Here is a 17,286-nt window from a genome sequence, read left to right as displayed (position 1 = left end):
AACTCAATAGTCTTTTCATATCTACTAGTGTGCAATAAAATATGTATATTTCAGAATAGGACACAGGTATGATATATATATAAAAAAAGTAAAACTTTTTCATTTAAATTTTCTTTTAAAAATCTTTCATATTACAAGTAATTGATATTCTTTGTACACTGTCTATTAACTAAAAAATTATTATTACAAAATATCTGAATACTATATTAGCTATTTACTAGGATATATTATATTTTGGATACAACACAACTAAAATTAAGAAATATATTTTATTTTTTTATATTAAATGTTTTCTTAATTGTAGGTGTATTTACAATGTTACTATTTTTTTGTCACACTTAAAGCAAAATAAGGATGAACAAATGTAAGTCATATTCGATTAATGTAGTCATTTTTATTTCAAAAGTTAAATTTTGTGTGACGTTTTTATATAGCTATATTAGCTAAATAAAATATAAGGAAACCAATAATAGCAGGTATTTCTTTTTTTTTTTTACTTACAATTAATTTGAAAATTATTCCATTACATACAAAATTTGGAAGTTATTTTGACAACTCAACTAGGATATTTGTTTACCTAAACATGTAAATAAATAAGTTATAATTATAAAATTTGTATTTGTTAAAATATGACTAAAATTATAATAAGTATAATATAAATAAACTTCAAAAATAAATTTTTTTTTTACTAATTATAAACTAGATTAAAGATATTAACTAATCAATAGTTACATACAATTAGAAGAATTTATGTATTCAATCAAATACATTTTAACAATTCATTATAATATACAAAAATTAAAATGTATCTACATTGATATTTATAAAATTAAGTTGTTTTATAATTATTTTTTAATTTAATAAGTAGAAATATTACTTTAATTTGTAGTTAATTTTTAATAAACAAACAAACTATACACATATTCGTATTTTGTAAAAAAAATAATTTTAAAAATATAAACAAATAAAATAATGACAATTCATAATTAAAACAAGATAATGGGAAATCTATTGCAAAAAAAAAAAAAAAAATAGTAATAAATAAAGATATTGTATTGGTATAAAACAACCAAAATGTCAATTTATTGTTTGTTCGTTAATTGTCATTAATCCGAGCTCCTAAAATTAAATTAAAAATATTACAATTATATTAATTATTTTGTAATAATAAAGGATTATTTAAAATGATTCACCAGATACTTTGCATGTGGGTTCCAAGGAAACTAGAGCTATGTAACTACTTTTTGGGGGATATGTTAAAAAATACTGATATATACACAATATCTTTAATCAACCCCATAACCCCATTAATCATAGAGAAACAAAAAAACTGATGTGCTAGATACGCTGTAGCAAATAATATTATTTTAGTGTCAATTATCACTCTAAACCTAAAAACTTAAACTTAACAATAATTTGGAATCGGTTAAATCATTTTTAATAATCCTCTATTTATTTTAATACATAAGTATACATAGGTATAGAATCTGAATATAATAATATTCTATACTCAATAAATGTATATAATATTAATTTAATAATATTCTAGTACTACCTGCTACGCTTATGTCTTCGATGTCTATCATATGAACGTGAACGACTACGGCTTCTTGACCTAGAGTATGATCTAGATCTAGATCTAGAAATTGATCTGCGTCTATATCGATCACGGCTTCGTGAACGGCTCTTAGATTTTTTCGATCGTCCACTTCTCCATCCACGTCGTCTGTCACCTATAAAAATATATTGTGTAAAATTATTTATTCAATTTTGTAATAACATTTTTAATTAATAATACCTCTTCCTGAAAACCCATTTGAACGAAAACTGTCAGCTATGTCTTTTAGTTTAGGACTAATAGTCTGATTAGCTTCTGTGAGAACTGAAACCAAGTCTGCAGCTTGTTTCGCATTTGACTGTGTAAAGAATGTGTAAGCTGTACCTGTCTTGTGAGATCGACCTGTACGACCAATGCGATGCACATAGTCTTCAGAATTATTTGGGTAGTCAAAATTGATTACGAACTTCACATCTTCCACATCTAAACAACAATTAAAATAAATTAAGAAAGATAAAAAATAGTATTAAATATCAACACTTGTAGTTGTTAAATGTTGCTGTTTGACCTAAGACTCCATAATCACTTTCATTTACCGTAATGAATCTCCAAAATAACATTGTTAACGTTTTGTTTATTTGCTATTTACCATCGACATCCGGTGTACGTGTTAAAGCGCCCCACACGGGACAACGATTGACGTTGGACACGTCACAACATAAACAGACAGGTCAAGGCGGCAGTTGGGGGGACAGCTGTGTGGAATGACTAGCCCCACGTTGCCGCCGGTGCGCGACCACTCAAACTACTTGTGTAGCCAGAGCCGCCACACAGACCCACACGCAATTATTTATGCATGTCCATTTTCGAGGCACAGCGTCGACAATGCGACAACATTGATACATTTTTATAGTATTTTTTAAATTTAGTACGCATTGTACAGCTTGTGTGTGCCTCTGTAATGTAAAATAAAACAAAAAACAGAACATATCAAACACCTATAATTCCAGGTAGTTCTAAAAAAATATACCCATTTTACGTATATATACAAACTTGCGTTAAATTTCAATGCAGATTTAAACCATAAGCTACATGAATCCAAAAAATTTAACATATTAACAGACACACACTAAACATCATTAATAAAATGCCATGAAAGCCATCATAAATAATTATTTCTATTGACATAGATGTAAGAACAACAGATAATACTTTATATTAATTATAAATAGCAATTGGCATTAAATTATTACTAAAGATGAAAATTAAAAGACTTAATTTAAAGTATTATACTATGTGGAAAAACTATTTTTACATGGTAGTCAATTTATAATGAGCAAATTGTTTTGTTTTTTATTTTTATACATATTTATATCTAAGATGAGAAAATTTTCATTTAGTAAGTTAGCAAATTTATTTTAAAATTTTAATATGTAAGAAATTTTGTCAATTATGTATATAAGTAAAATTTGATACCTACAGGCTATAATATACATATTATATGTTTTTATATTATATTTTTAATTTTTATTTATAATGTATTTTATATTATTTAGCATTAAGTTTTATACAACCTTAATTTACATACTAATTTTGTAATAATGTTACTTTTATTATTGATAAATACAGATTGATATGTTTGTAGATTGAAAATGATTGTTCGACATCAACTAAATTTATTGAAACATACTTATATACTTTAACTAATACTAGGTCTTAATAAATTTTATCAAGTTGCCTAAATTTTTTAGTACCATGTTTTTAGGAAAAATACAATTTAATTTGGTTTTAAAGTTACCCCTTATAGCAGGAGTGGTGTTTATTTTTGGATCGTGTCAAAATTTAAAATCAAAATTTTTGAATTATGCTCAAGTGCCAAAAATGACTTTTTACAAGGTAAGATTAAAGAAAAAGCATGCAATTATATGTTTGGCTTGCCATTGAATTAGGCTAATGTGCCACTTCTAGCACACATGCCAATGCCATAGGTTAGCCATCTCGGCCTTATTGTTTAGCACCACAAATAATTATAATTTTATCTACCAATTAATTTAGAAAAACATTTTTCTAAAAATTTGAACCTCTGTATCTAAAATGTGAATAATAGTGATAACTGATATATTATTAATTCACTCGAATTTGTTTGCACAATTTTTATTGGAATAGTAACAAATATACAATGTTATTCAAATACATAATAATATGTAAAATAAAATTTTGTAAATGAACTCTAATTCATACAATTTGTAAAGATTATTGATAAAACTTCTTAAATATTAAAAGGAAAAATATAGGCAGTTGCAGCATACATATCTATGATCTAGTGATTTAATTACCATCATATTAAAAGTTCCCAGAACAATTCTAATCTAAATATTATGTTGATTAGGTTAACATAAAAATTTAGTTAAAATAAGTTTTGAATAATATGATATGAAATACAAGACAAGAATTTTTAATTATATGTGATTAAATAAAATAACTTAAGGGTTTTGGAGTTAACCCATTACAAAACAAAAACTTTTGAGACAGTAATCAAATTTTTTTATTATTTGAAAGACTTGTACTCAAAACCTTTAATTTTAGAAGTTATATTAAATGAAAATGAAAATAAATAAATCTTTGCAAGATATAATTCCAAATATTTTAATTGTACTTAGATTGTATTCTACCATTCTGGTTTGGCAAAAGAGCATTAAATAGACTTAATTAAAAAATAAATATAGAATAAATCAGATTCAATAAAATATAACACCATTATTGATATTATATTCAAAAAATTATAATTTGATTTAAAATTGATTATTTTATGAAACTCTACAATAATTTAGTGAAAGAGAAAGCAAGGAAAAATGTGTTATAAATATATGGTAACTTATAAAGTGTGATCTTATATTGTAAATACTATTACCTAAATATTACTTTATTATTAATTTACTAGACTAATCATTTTTTTTTTTTTGTATGGTGTAAAATTATACAATTATATACATATTTTTATTTTGAAATTCAAATTGAAAGGGAGCCACTAAGTTTCTGTTGTTCTAGGGCTAAATTAATTCTTAATTTGGGCATGTACCTTATCATGAAGAGTTAAAATTTGAGTAACTTTGGAGTAGATATTTTAGAATTTTCTATATTATATTTGTTATTATATAAATGACTAAACAGGATGATTTTTTTAATTACATTAACGCAATATAAAATAATTTATACCTACAAAATATGGTAATATTTATATGTAAGTGAAATAGAAAAATAAGTAATAAAGGAATAATTTTAGAATTTAAATTAAAACTGAGACAGGTGATAAAACTATAAATCAGAGGTGGCCAAACCACGTCTCGCGTCATAAACTTTTGTGGCTCACATTTAATCGTAACATTTTTACAAAAAAATAAGGTACCTATATTATAATAATTTTACATTTTGGCTCTTCCATATTTATTAATATATTTAGAGGCTTGCGAGTCTCTTCTCACAGGCCACCCCTGCTATAAATTAATGTTAAAACTTGATGTTAGTAGAGTTTAAGTAGTAAAGCTACCTATGCATACTGTATAGGATTGTTAAAACTATTGTTAGTTAAATAGAATGTAGAAGAGTGAATGTTTTTGTGAAGTGTGAAAAAATAAAAAATTATGTCAGGGTCATACAATACAGTATTTAAGAGTGACGTTATGAAATAGAAATCTATGTCTGAAAGTCGAGAATGTAGAGAAGGGATATAGGGGATACAATGTGGATATTTTATTTCAAGAATAAAAATTACTTGGGCATGACCTTTATTTTGGATACTTTAATTAATGTAGTTAGTTCTTATTCAAGTAAGGATGCTATAAAATCATACTAAACTCTAAGACAAAGCGAACTAACACTGAATAAAGTATAAGGAATTGAATATTCTTATGGGAAATTTTATGAGCTCCAATACTTTGAGTCTTGCTAATATTAATATCATAGTTAAAGCTTAAGGAGTGAGATATTATATACTAAGAGATATTTGAAAAGAATGACTTGATTTTGAGTAATATAGTAATCAAAAATTATGAAAGAATAACAACTAGCAAAATTCATTATATGAAGACATTTTTTCAAGATTTAATTTAATTCCGAGATAAAAAATATCAAATTCAGATTGAATAAACAGACAATTATTTATAGTGACTCCATCAAAATATGTTGTTTACCATGAGTAGAATTAGTGTTGTATTAGATACAGTTCTTAGTTTGATTGATAAACAAAATAAAGAGAAGGTCTCTTTTTATGACCAACTTGAGGCAATCTAGAAAGTACACCAGTCAATAATGAGATGGAATTTAGGATTTTATCAGAGATTCTTTGTCTATTACTGATATAAGACTTTGCCCATGAGAGGAGAGAGAGTCAATGTCAAAGAACTCAAGTTTAAAGAACAAGATACTGTATTATACAACAAAACTTTATTATGAATATTTATGTTTATTCAACAATAAGCAAAAGAGTTTTGGAGCTAAATCAATAATATTCTTTTAGAATAAATGCAGAGAACCAATTTTGGTTAATTGTTGATTATAGGTAGTTGTTGAGGTATTTTATTTTAGTATAAATTGATATTTAACTTTAGAATTGTTTATTTTAAATGCAATTTAATATAATATATGTATGTATAATGTATATGTTTTACATATATACTATCCTACGGAAATAAATTAAGAACAAAAAACTGAAACACTTGCAGTTAGATTACTATTATTACACAACTTATAAACTTTATAATATAAAAATTGTTTTTAACAAGATAAGGAATCTTTTAAATTCTTTTACTCGATTGTCACAAACAATTTGTAATTTTATCTTAACCAAAAACATTTAGTCATAATTATATTTATGGTATAGTCAGTAATTAGACTTTAGACTTTATTAATTTAACATTTACATGAGTATTTTTAAATCCTATAAAAATATTATTTGAGAGTGAGAATATTCCTTGGCTAACCAATTAGTAGTATAAAATATAACTAAAATAATATTATAATGTAAGGTTTAATTTCATTTAACTTTTAAGTCATCAACAATTAAAAATTTACTTTGAATTTGTTAATATTCAGTAATATTTTACAAATTCCAAACAAACTATAGTTTTTTTTACTTTACAAAACTCAAGATACCTAAATTTAAATTACTTTAACTTTAAATAAAACTACTAACAGAAGAGAGAATACAATAAAAATAGTAAAAAACCATTGCCAAAGCAAATGTTAATGTTTCAGTTAGCAAATATAAATTCAGCCAATTTCAATAAATTGAGTATCAAATTTAATTGTTACGAAGTAGAAAATTAATAGCAGAATGTTTTTGATAGTTTTATCAAATGTATTAAGATAAAACTATTCATAATAACTTTTTGATATCGAACTTGTATTAAATGTATGTACAAATAGCTCTACTGGAAGCTTCCTTCCTTGCCACCTCTGCATTATTAATCTTACCTCAAATTTACTTATTGTACAAACAGAATAGATTTAAAAAACAACTTTTCAATATTATTAAAATATAACAAAATTAAAACTATATGTACCAAATACTTTTATTTGCGAAGTCAGTAATACAACTTAATTGTAATTACTTTTTATTTAAAGAAAATGTTTTTTTTTTAAATAAAACATATTTTGTTAAAAAACCTATTGTAGTACAAAGGTAGAATGTTACGAAAATTGTATTCAACAGTATAAATCATATCATAGGGCATGTTTATAAAAATATGACCTTCATTAATAATAAATATAATATTGTTTGATTTTAATCAAATATTGGTTTTATACTAAGAACCATTTATTTTAAAACATTTAAACGTATTTATAGTTACTCACCAAGTCCACGAGCAGCCACGTCTGTAGCAACCAATATAGGATAACGACTATCTCTGAAATCTTTAATATATAATTGTAATTTAATTAAATCTTAGTTTTTAATATTCAAACAATACAAATATAATAATCATACCTTTCAAAACATTGTCTCTCTCATATTGTGATTTATCACCATGAATACATACAGCCGAATACCTAATATATTTTAATGTTATGACTTAATTTTCCCAACTAAATGTATTAACTGTATTAAATGCATTAACTCACCCATGTCTTTTAATCTTTCTTGTGATTTCATCCACTCGCCGCTTAGTTTCAATAAAAATAATAGTTTTGTTTTCATCTTCATCCATTATTTTCTTTAGTAGAGATATTAACCTAATCAAATATTAAAAATAATAGAAACTTAACAAAATAATAATAAGGAATATATACTTAGTTTCTTTATCATATTCCTGGCAGACTTCAACAATTTGTTGAATGTTATGATTAGCTGCCAAAGTTAAGGAACCAATATTTATTTGTATATATTCATCTAAAAATTCTTCAGCCAAATTCTTCACTTCTTTGGGCCAAGTTGCAGACCACATTAATACTTGCCTATCTGGCTGCAAGTTAATATAAATATACATAAAAAATATTATAACTTAAATTATTCATAATTAACAGCATACTCTTATTTGATCAATTATTTTTCGAATCTGTGGTTCAAATCCCATATCCAACATTCTGTCGGCTTCATCTAAAACAAGGTATGTGCATCGACACATATTTGTACGTTCACTTTCAAGAAAATCTAATAAACGTCCTGGTGTAGCAATAACTAATTCAACTCCACGGCTTAAATCAGCTGCCTATAGAAAAAAACATTAATAATCAAAGAATGAATAATAACTTAAATAAATTGCAACTTACCTGACCACCTTTTGGTGCACCACCAAATAAACATGTACTACTGACTCCAAATGCATCACCAAAATCATCACAAACAGTTTGTATTTGTTGGGCTAATTCTCGAGTTGGAGATAATACTAACACAATAGGTCCATCACCACGTGACAATTTTCGTTGATGAGAAATATGTATTAAAGCAGGAACAATATACTACGAAAAAATTTAATTATATACATTTATGAAAAGCTAGTCAAATTATACACTGTAATAATAAAATACCGATAATGTTTTTCCAGAACCAGTAGACGCAATACCAACTAAATTATTCCCAGACAAAGCTATTGGCCATCCTTGTGCTTGAATAGCAGTAGGTTCAACAAAACCTTGTTTCCTGTGTTCAAACAATATTCATATTATTTATTTATAAACTGCAGAGCATCAATTTAATAAAAATGGGTTACTTTAATTCTTTGATTATGATTTCAGGAAAGCCACTTTCATCAAACTTAAATATTGGTTTTGGAATATTTTCACCAACTAATGTAATTTCTTTCTCTTCTCTATATTTTTCTATTTCTGATTTTGATCTAAAAATAAAAGTAATATATTCATAATTCTTTAATTGAGTTGTATAAATATTTTTATTTTATTAATTTATGTATACAAATAAATTCAAAATTATTTGAAAATGCATTAAGCAGAGGCGTTCTCAGGATATTTCAATGGAGGGGGATGAAAAAAATGATTACATAATAAGCCATATTAATGTCTACTTAAAGTAGACAAAACGTATATTACTAATATGTAAAAAAATAAAGAATCTTGGGGGGACATAATCCGCCTCCCCCTGCGAGAACGCCCATGGCATTAAGATATACATTACTCACAATTTATAAGAAATTTTAACATTAAAGTATATATATATATAAATAATAAACACCTAAATTTCATAGGTCACAGAGCAATGTATATAAGAATTATAAATGCTACATAATTATTTATTATATAGTATCAAACAAAATTCAAAGAGGAACATGACCAATAAATTTTATAAATTCAGCAATAAAAGAATAAATATATGAACTGTTATTATAAAATATTAGTATTAAAAATATTTTTAAGCAAAATTTAGTTCATTCAGTGTTTATTCATAACATAGAATACTAATATCTCTATGATTAGTATATAGTATATACACATATAGGGTTAGAATGTTGGCTGATTAAATTTAGATAATTTTTTCTTTAGCTGCACATTTCAAACTAAAATATATTTAATGAAATTTTTCTAACATGGAAGCAGTTATATAAAATAAAATGTTTTGATATTTACTGTCATTATGCTAGAGCTAGGCTAGTATTACCCATACCATCATTACCTTCCAATTAAGCCATAATAATCATGAAATTAACTATTAAAACAATCTAGAACCATTGATTAATTATACAATAAAATTAATAATTAAATAAAAACAATAAATGTATAATTAATCAATGATAGAACCAACTTATTTCTCAAGTGTAGTAAACTACTATAAGATTCATAACAGTATGCAACTATGAAACTTATATTCAAGACAAGACTATAATTGTTATTATTTACTTCGATTTAATCATTTTAGAATATAGTTGTACTTCCATCTTAATTTTTACATGCCAATATTCATTAGTTTAATAAAATATAAATACAATGTTTTACCTATTATGGACAGCTTCGTGAGGCAAATAAAAATCTTTTTTAAATGGTTCCAGTTTTTTTGTTTCCCATCGAGGTTTACGTAAGTTAGAACCTGGATCACCTCTACCTCCTCGACCACCACCACCACGTCGTCGTATCGGACTTCGACTTCGTCTGTCTCGTCCACGTCTACGATCTCTCGATGATGATATTGGACTGTTTAAGGAAAATATAAAAACACAGTGTCAGTGTTTCATTAAAACGTAAGTATTATTAAACTTGGGTATTACGGTCGACTTACTTTCGGCTGTAACCCATACTGGAGACCATTCACAGGTCAGCAGTTCAGCTACAGTACAAAATACAAATTATAAAATTTACGCTCAGCAATAATTTTTACTGCCCCAGAAATTTAGCTTATGTTAAACAAACAAATCAAAACATTGACGTCTGACGTACGACGTAAATCAATACCAATTCCAGAGCTGTTTAGTAAATAGTAAATATAAACATATTTTATTTATGGTTGAATGGATGAAGTATAAAATGAACTTATTGAACTTTGAACTTAGTAATTATTAATCACCTAAATTAATAATTTATCGTTAGCGAAACTCTGTCTCAGTCGGCAATCGCCAATCGGCATAGAAAAATCTGTGTTAAAAATGTTAACATGGCGTCATCATGGAGAAGAAACTTTGTACACAAAAACCAATTTTTAATCAAAAATAAAAAACTTACTTTTTGAATAATAATTATTTATGTAGATAACATACTGTAATCGTTTTTTAAAAGCATTAATATTAATTCGATGTGAATGTTAGTGTATTTTATTATCATTTTTATTGAATATGAAATATTATTTTATTTTAAAGTTTATTAATATGGTTTAAAATGTATAAATATTAATTATAATTATTAATTTGTAACCCGTTAAGTAATTATGTAAATAATAATTATCATTAACTCGCGGTTCTAACTTCTAACATAGATGATTTAACACTGAGCACCCCTGGTTGTTTTGTTTATATTTTGCCATTATCATTTTTTATTAGTCATCTTAATCAAATTTCCTTTTGAATAACTACTATTTAGTATTTACCATTAAATAATTTAAAAGTTTTTTAAACATAATTCTTTTTTTGTATCGCCGTTGAATGATCTTTATATATTTTGTTACTGAATAATTTTATTTTTGATTTTTATTATTATGAAATCCACTGTACTATCATGCTTTATATTAGTTGTTTTAGGATTTTCATTCTTACATAAAGGTAATTTTATGTTTAAAAGGTGTGGCTGTCCTTTGTCACGCCCTTTCAAAATAATTATTAAAGCTTATTTTGTCGTGTTTAGTAAGTGGAATCCAATGCTATCAGTGTTCTACAAGCAGCGATCCAAAAGGATCTGATAATTGTGGTGCATACGAAAAATTCCACAAGGATCGCCATGTCTCGGTTGAATGCACTAGTGATGAATCTCATACGCCAGGCACATTTTGTGTTAAAGTAACCAAACAAGGTCTTAGAGGATTTATATGTGAGTCAAAAATCAAAAGTGTTAAAGAATTGATATGACGAATATCATCAATATCTTCATATAATAATGTTATATTAAATATATTTACTGTTTTTAATATCAAGGGGATGGTCGTTGGAGAAATGTGATCCGCCGTTGTGGGTCAGTTTCAGATACTGGTGTAACTGGTGTATGCAACTGGGGAGTTGAATGGAATGGAGTTTATTGGGAAGAATGTTATTGTTCTGAAGATAACTGTAATTCGTCTACCAATATTACACCATTATCTATCATAACAACCACACTGTGTTCATTAATTACTATGTTTATATTAAGAAATTGATCTATACTTATTTGTAAGCTGATAACGAATTCCGTCCAAACTTTTTAGTATGTTTATCACTATATTTTTTTTATACATTTTATAATTCACTTAATTATTACTTTTAATAAATAAACTGTTATATTTTATAATACAAATTCAAATGATGTTTTATTTTTAATGCCTATCTTCTCTGTATTCTGTATCTGGACCAAACATCAATTCTTTGTACAGCATGTCAGTTAAGTGGTATGTAAGATAGGGAATTACATTTGGATGAACGGATAATTACATTACATCTTTTCTATTTTGGACTCATACTGATAATGATTTTTTCTGATTACCTAATGTTTCATATTGTGTTCTGAATTTGTTTGTACTTATGATATAGCAAGACTATATTGAATTGCATACAATTCTTCAGAGCCATTTCTGACTCATATGAGTTTATACAAATAGTAAATGCCTCATAAATTAACATTTGATGGGCAACTAGTTGTTGAATATAATGTTACTATTTTAATTTATACCATAAAAACATATTATATAATAATGACAACTTAGTAATTTTAAAAATGATTTTTGTTTCAGTTAAAAATTTTCTCTACATTGTTATACATGTCAGCTCTTAGAAATGCAGTTTGCATTGAGATTTGTTCTCTTATTGATTGTACTCGTATTTAGCCTCAACTAGAACTATATTAAATATGATTTATTGTTTAAGAATTTTTCGTGTGGTATTAATACTGAAAATTATATTAAGAGAACGCCAGCATACTGTTTTCTCTCTAGCCCACTTGCAATGTACACAAAATGCATTCAATGATAAATCATTTTTTTTCTGTTTTTGAATAATTTCACATAATAAAAATTATAAAAATAATATTTTTGAAGGAATGATATATCAATTGAAAAATCTAGTGCAAGAATCACTTTGAAAACACAGATTTCATTATTTTTTTTTTTTTTTTTTTAATACGTGATTTTACATTATCTGAAAAAGAATAATTTTTTTGCATTTTGGTACAATAACCAAGTATGTCCTTTATTAATTTAATAATCTGATAGATGAATGGAGATGTCTGGTAGTCTGGTATACAATATTTTTCCATGCAATTACCGGCATCTCCTGAAAAATATCAAAAAATGGAGATAGCCTGTTGTTGTAGTGGACCCATCAAATCATCTAAATATTTTCTTAAAACAATTTAATATCCATTAAAATTTTTTTTTCATTATTAAAATCTTATAAATAGACAAATAATAATAAATAAAATGCAAAGCTGATATGTTAAGCTTTCAAAAATATTATCCTCTATGTTTGTAATAGGAGATTTTGCTCTACGATTACATAAAACTCATAAAAAAATATTATTTTATTACCTGAATGCATGTAATATATTTTGCATACCTGCCATACCTATGGGTTTGAGAAAGAAAGAATATTATGCTGACAACCTTTTAAAATTTGTTTATAATAATAATTTAATAATACTATAATAATTTGTTTTTGTTCTACTAATAATAAATTAAACAAATAACCACATGGATGACCTCATATAGTTAGAAGTGAAATTCAAAAATATAAAAAGAACGATTGTATAATAATTGTGTGTCAACATTAAACAGGAATTCTTTAAAATTAGATCCAAGCTGAGCTCCTACCAAAAATAAGTTTTATCTATGGGTAAAAGGATCAATTATAAATGTCATATTATATATTAATACTTCTACTCATTACTCAGCATAACCTTATATTCTTAAAAATAAATTTTATTTTTTATTTTATTTATTTAGTTTGCAATAAAAGCATATAAATAAATAATATTTTTTATTTAAGCTGTAAATAATATGCAATAAGCTTGGTTAAAAATTAAAACTCGAGAAAAAAAATATACATACGTAAGTATTATGTTTGTTTCATTTTTATCTGTTGGAATTTGTGTTTATTTGTCACAATTATAAAAATATTTTCAAATGAAATCTTTTCTATTAGTTTTTATAAAAAGAAAAGACAATTTTAGTTTTCTAATGTATAAAATGCACTGCACAAAAATTGTAAAATATTGTTACCTACTGCTGAAATTTAAAACCAAACAGAATAATTATTCAATTGTGGTATAACAGCATTCACATTTTACATAGGTTAGTTATATCTGTTCTGTGGTTATATCTTAGTGGAAAGATAAAGTATAGATAAAAAATTATATAAGTATAATTTTACATTCTTAAAAAATATGTATAGTTCCAAGATAATAAACATCTATCTCATTTTTTTTCATAAAATTACAAACTGAGTGAATAGATTTTTTTAATGTATAAATTGTAATATTATTTTGGTACTACAGATTACTTATATTTTGCAAATAATATTTTAATAACTTTTATAAAGGCACAAAATATATTGAATGTTTAATATTAATATTGTTTAAAATCCTATTGGCCATTAGTTAATATTATAACATAGTTTGAAACCAATTTATATAATATTATTTTTGTTGTTTGGTTATCTATATTTTCATATTATTTTTGACTGTTGTGTTCATGTAACACTAGTAAATATATTTATTTTATCTTTAAAGAAATAATATAAACAATATAATACTAATGTAAAAACAAAATTATCAAAGCATAATAGATATAATAAATGTATTCAAAATGTAAAAAGTTATGGTTAGGTACTAAATGTTTTAGCCGGTGTTTTTTTATCCTAAATTTAGTCATGGACCGTGATAGAATTTCTCATTAATAACCAGTTAAGACTCATTCATCTTGATAAAAATATCTGCCAAATGCAATAATTGACAAAACTGAACAAAGCTGACAAAAATGTATTTTATTTTTTCTTTGATTGTGCGTAGTATAATGTTATAGGCATTTATGTAGCATTAAAGCCTTATAACTAGGAATATATGTTTGAAGGTGAATTTGTTTTTTAGACAAAAATTAGTTTCATAAAATTAAAGTAAATAGTAATTACAATAAATTGAAAATGATACTGTTTTTACACGGGTTATAGACTATAGTACTCATATTGCCAGTTAAGGATAAAATTTGGGAACAGCTGATACAAAAAAAAAAAAATTTATTATGAAATGTGCAATGACTGATTTTTTATTATTCATTATCCAACAATCATTTCTTTTTAACAATATTATTCATTATCATAAATTAAAATAGTTCTAAAATTAATAATTAGTGAAATTTGTTAACAACTACATGATTGACTTGTACACTTTTTATTAATATTATTTTTTATATTATGTTACAAATAAAACAATAATAAAATATCTAGTAATAATTATCAAATTTATAATTTATTGTTATAGAAATAACTATATTAAATGTAGAGTTGTGTTTATGATTTGGAGACCAATACTAAATCAATTCCATTATAAATTATATGTGGTTATACTTGAAATTAAATTAAAATTGTACAATTATTTTTAACATTTTAATACTTATATAGTTATCATTCAAGATATAAACAAAGTAATTGTAAATAATGTATTTAAATATAATATACAATTAACATTTACTTGTTTAAAGTCGAACAATTTAATAAACAATTGTTTGTACCAACAATTAAGCCTAACAATAAAAAAAATAGAAAAGGTAACAAATATTAAAAAACCATATTGAGATATAATATGAAGATAAAAAATAAATAATTGAGATTCTATAATATATTTTAAAAGAGTTTTTGAAGTAACATAAATCATTACTTAAAAAAGAACTTTCTTGTATAGTTAAATGTAGTAAATCAACTTACATATAAAAATAAAGTAGATTAATGTGATAGCAAAAATGAAATTAATTATTTAACTACTATTAGAAAACAGTTAATACAAATTAATAACTAATAATACGGAGTCACGCACAAATTCAAAATATAGAATACAGAACTAAAAAATGTTGTTTTTTTAAACTTAATTTATCAAAAATATAAAAATATTTGTATATTTTAAATTTAAAATACATTAAAATAAATAATTCTAAATAAATTTGTTCACAAAATAATCTGATAATACATGTATAAATATTAAAAAAATTACTTACTAAAAATATTTTGAATACAAAATTTTATTTTATAATTAAATATATTAAAAATGGACGGATCAGTTACACTTTTCAGTTAATTTATCATGGCAAATATCATAACAATTTAAGCAATATTAAATGGTTAGATATCTGATGAAAACTATATTCTATAATCATAAAAACTTATTCCGATAATAATTACTTACATTGTTTGATGAACATATTATAACAGTATTCTGTAAACAATAATAGCTGGTGCTAACAATAAGCTTAAAAATGAAAATGAAAAGTTGGATGCACCATTGCATCCATCTCTAGAATTACAAGTACAGTATTCAGTAAATATATTATGTGTGCCTGTTCTCATTAAGCAATATCGTTCGTCACCACCAATGCCGGGTTCACCCAAAAATGCACAACTCCGATAATAACGCCATTTGCCGTACACTAAAAATAATTTAAATCATTAAACCATTTAGGCATATGTTTATTTAACTTTTATTTATACAATCTATTATACCTTTTTGACGAATTTTACGACACATTGTACCTCGCACACCAGGATATGTTTCTAATTTTTCCAGTTTGCAATCTTTCATAGGCATCGAGTGATTGTCAAATGGATCAATACATTTGGGGTCGTGGAGTGAATCGCAATGCCAACACATGAGACCACATACTGAAAAATACAATCAATTCATAATTTGATTCACTACAAGTTAAAAATTGTTAGACCATAATATCAACATAAACATGTTCAGATTGTTTTTTCTTACCAGAATAAACACTGTATAAAACAATGAAGCTCATGCAAAACATACAAAGAGCGGACGGCATCGTAACGAGATCTGTATTTTGACAAATTAATTAAAAGGATGCAATTTAAAAGTTTACATTACTGAATTAATTTAAATTTATTGTATTTCAATGTTTTATTTCTTTATTCTTACGTGCAATTTCAGTTTAAACTTTGAATCACACGCCCAAAATATTTTGTAAATTGTAATCAAATCAAACAAGTGTTATTACATGCAGTGCATCCAACTGATAAGAAATTTTTTACATTAACTAGTGGTTGATGAGCACAGATTGTAAATTAATATTAAGTGTAATTCAAATAATAAATGTATCTGAAATACCTTTAAAATAATAATATAGACATATAATAATACGTCGTAATATCGTATATTATGATCTAAATTCTAAGTTTCACCATACTCAGTATAACGAAGAGGTATATTTTTTGATTAATTCAAACAAAATGTAGTGTCATCATTTGAGAGGGGGTATACAAATTAAAAAGTGCATAAGAAAATGTATATGCCTCTTAAAAAAAATCGACTAAGATACTTATTTTGAAGAAATACAAATTTATTATAAATTACAATTACTTACAGTACGTTAATAAAAATTAAAAATATGT

The 17,286-nt window shown here is 24.9% G+C and overlaps 3 protein-coding genes across 7 annotated transcripts; 1 reads left to right on the top strand and 2 right to left on the bottom strand.

Annotated features, from left to right (window-relative positions):
• Positions 1 to 374: 374 nt before the first annotated feature.
• LOC114121339 (probable ATP-dependent RNA helicase DDX5) lies at positions 375 to 10,647 on the bottom strand. 5 transcript variants are annotated; one of them, XM_027983616.2, is made up of 14 exons: positions 10,569 to 10,586; positions 10,284 to 10,331; positions 10,004 to 10,198; positions 8,767 to 8,892; positions 8,585 to 8,696; positions 8,327 to 8,515; positions 8,086 to 8,265; positions 7,847 to 8,019; positions 7,679 to 7,789; positions 7,545 to 7,606; positions 7,412 to 7,471; positions 1,799 to 2,041; positions 1,556 to 1,733; positions 973 to 1,119 (listed from the first exon to the last, which is right to left on the bottom strand). In XM_027983616.2, exons 2-14 carry the CDS (start codon positions 10,310 to 10,312, stop codon positions 1,107 to 1,109), a joined length of 1,671 nt encoding a protein of 556 aa, XP_027839417.1. In that variant the 5' UTR covers positions 10,313 to 10,331; positions 10,569 to 10,586; the 3' UTR covers positions 973 to 1,106. The 5 variants fall into 5 exon arrangements, 3 of the variants coding, with proteins under 3 accessions (XP_050055201.1, XP_027839417.1, XP_027839418.1); XM_050199244.1 differs by lacking the exon at positions 973 to 1,119 and adding an exon at positions 375 to 577 and having other exon boundaries at positions 10,284 to 10,643; XR_003592192.2 differs by lacking the exons at positions 973 to 1,119; positions 1,556 to 1,733 and adding an exon at positions 2,155 to 2,514 and having other exon boundaries at positions 1,859 to 2,041; positions 10,284 to 10,647.
• Positions 10,648 to 10,762: 115 nt separating this feature from the next.
• On the top strand, positions 10,763 to 11,980 carry LOC114121341 (uncharacterized). Its single transcript, XM_027983618.2, has 3 exons — positions 10,763 to 11,256; positions 11,339 to 11,521; positions 11,626 to 11,980. Exons 1-3 carry the CDS (start codon positions 11,193 to 11,195, stop codon positions 11,841 to 11,843), a joined length of 465 nt encoding a protein of 154 aa, XP_027839419.1. The 5' UTR covers positions 10,763 to 11,192; the 3' UTR covers positions 11,844 to 11,980.
• Positions 11,981 to 15,903: 3,923 nt separating this feature from the next.
• Positions 15,904 to 16,866, bottom strand: LOC114121349 (uncharacterized). The gene is made up of 3 exons (XM_027983640.2): positions 16,640 to 16,866; positions 16,384 to 16,542; positions 15,904 to 16,310 (listed from the first exon to the last, which is right to left on the bottom strand). Exons 1-3 carry the CDS (start codon positions 16,698 to 16,700, stop codon positions 16,087 to 16,089), a joined length of 444 nt encoding a protein of 147 aa, XP_027839441.2. The 5' UTR covers positions 16,701 to 16,866; the 3' UTR covers positions 15,904 to 16,086.
• Positions 16,867 to 17,286: the final 420 nt, after the last annotated feature.

Source organism: Aphis gossypii, chromosome 2, assembly GCF_020184175.1.
Source record: "Aphis gossypii isolate Hap1 chromosome 2, ASM2018417v2, whole genome shotgun sequence".
In the NCBI taxonomy this organism is placed as follows: domain Eukaryota; kingdom Metazoa; phylum Arthropoda; class Insecta; order Hemiptera; family Aphididae; genus Aphis; species Aphis gossypii.
This window is presented reverse-complemented; position numbering and strand designations above follow the sequence as displayed.

Coding starts and splice junctions, on each gene's coding strand:
- LOC114121341 (XM_027983618.2), top strand. CDS start 11,193: ATGAAATCCACTGTACTATCATGCTTTATATTAGTTGTTTTAGGATTT. Junction 11,257..11,338: donor ATTTTCATTCTTACATAAAG/GTAATTTTATGT, acceptor TGTCGTGTTTAG/TAAGTGGAATCCAATGCTAT. Junction 11,522..11,625: donor AGGTCTTAGAGGATTTATAT/GTGAGTCAAAAA, acceptor TTTAATATCAAG/GGGATGGTCGTTGGAGAAAT.
- LOC114121339 (XM_027983616.2), bottom strand. CDS start 10,312: ATGGTCTCCAGTATGGGTTACAGCCGAAA. Junction 8,516..8,584: donor GTTCTGGAAAAACATTATCG/GTATTTTATTAT, acceptor ATTTTTTCGTAG/TATATTGTTCCTGCTTTAAT. Junction 7,607..7,678: donor AGAAAGATTAAAAGACATGG/GTGAGTTAATGC, acceptor AAAATATATTAG/GTATTCGGCTGTATGTATTC.
- LOC114121349 (XM_027983640.2), bottom strand. CDS start 16,700: ATGCCGTCCGCTCTTTGTATGTTTTGCATGAGCTTCATTGTTTTATAC. Junction 16,543..16,639: donor TTTATACAGTGTTTATTCTG/GTAAGAAAAAAC, acceptor TGTATTTTTCAG/TATGTGGTCTCATGTGTTGG. Junction 16,311..16,383: donor TCGTAAAATTCGTCAAAAAG/GTATAATAGATT, acceptor AATTATTTTTAG/TGTACGGCAAATGGCGTTAT.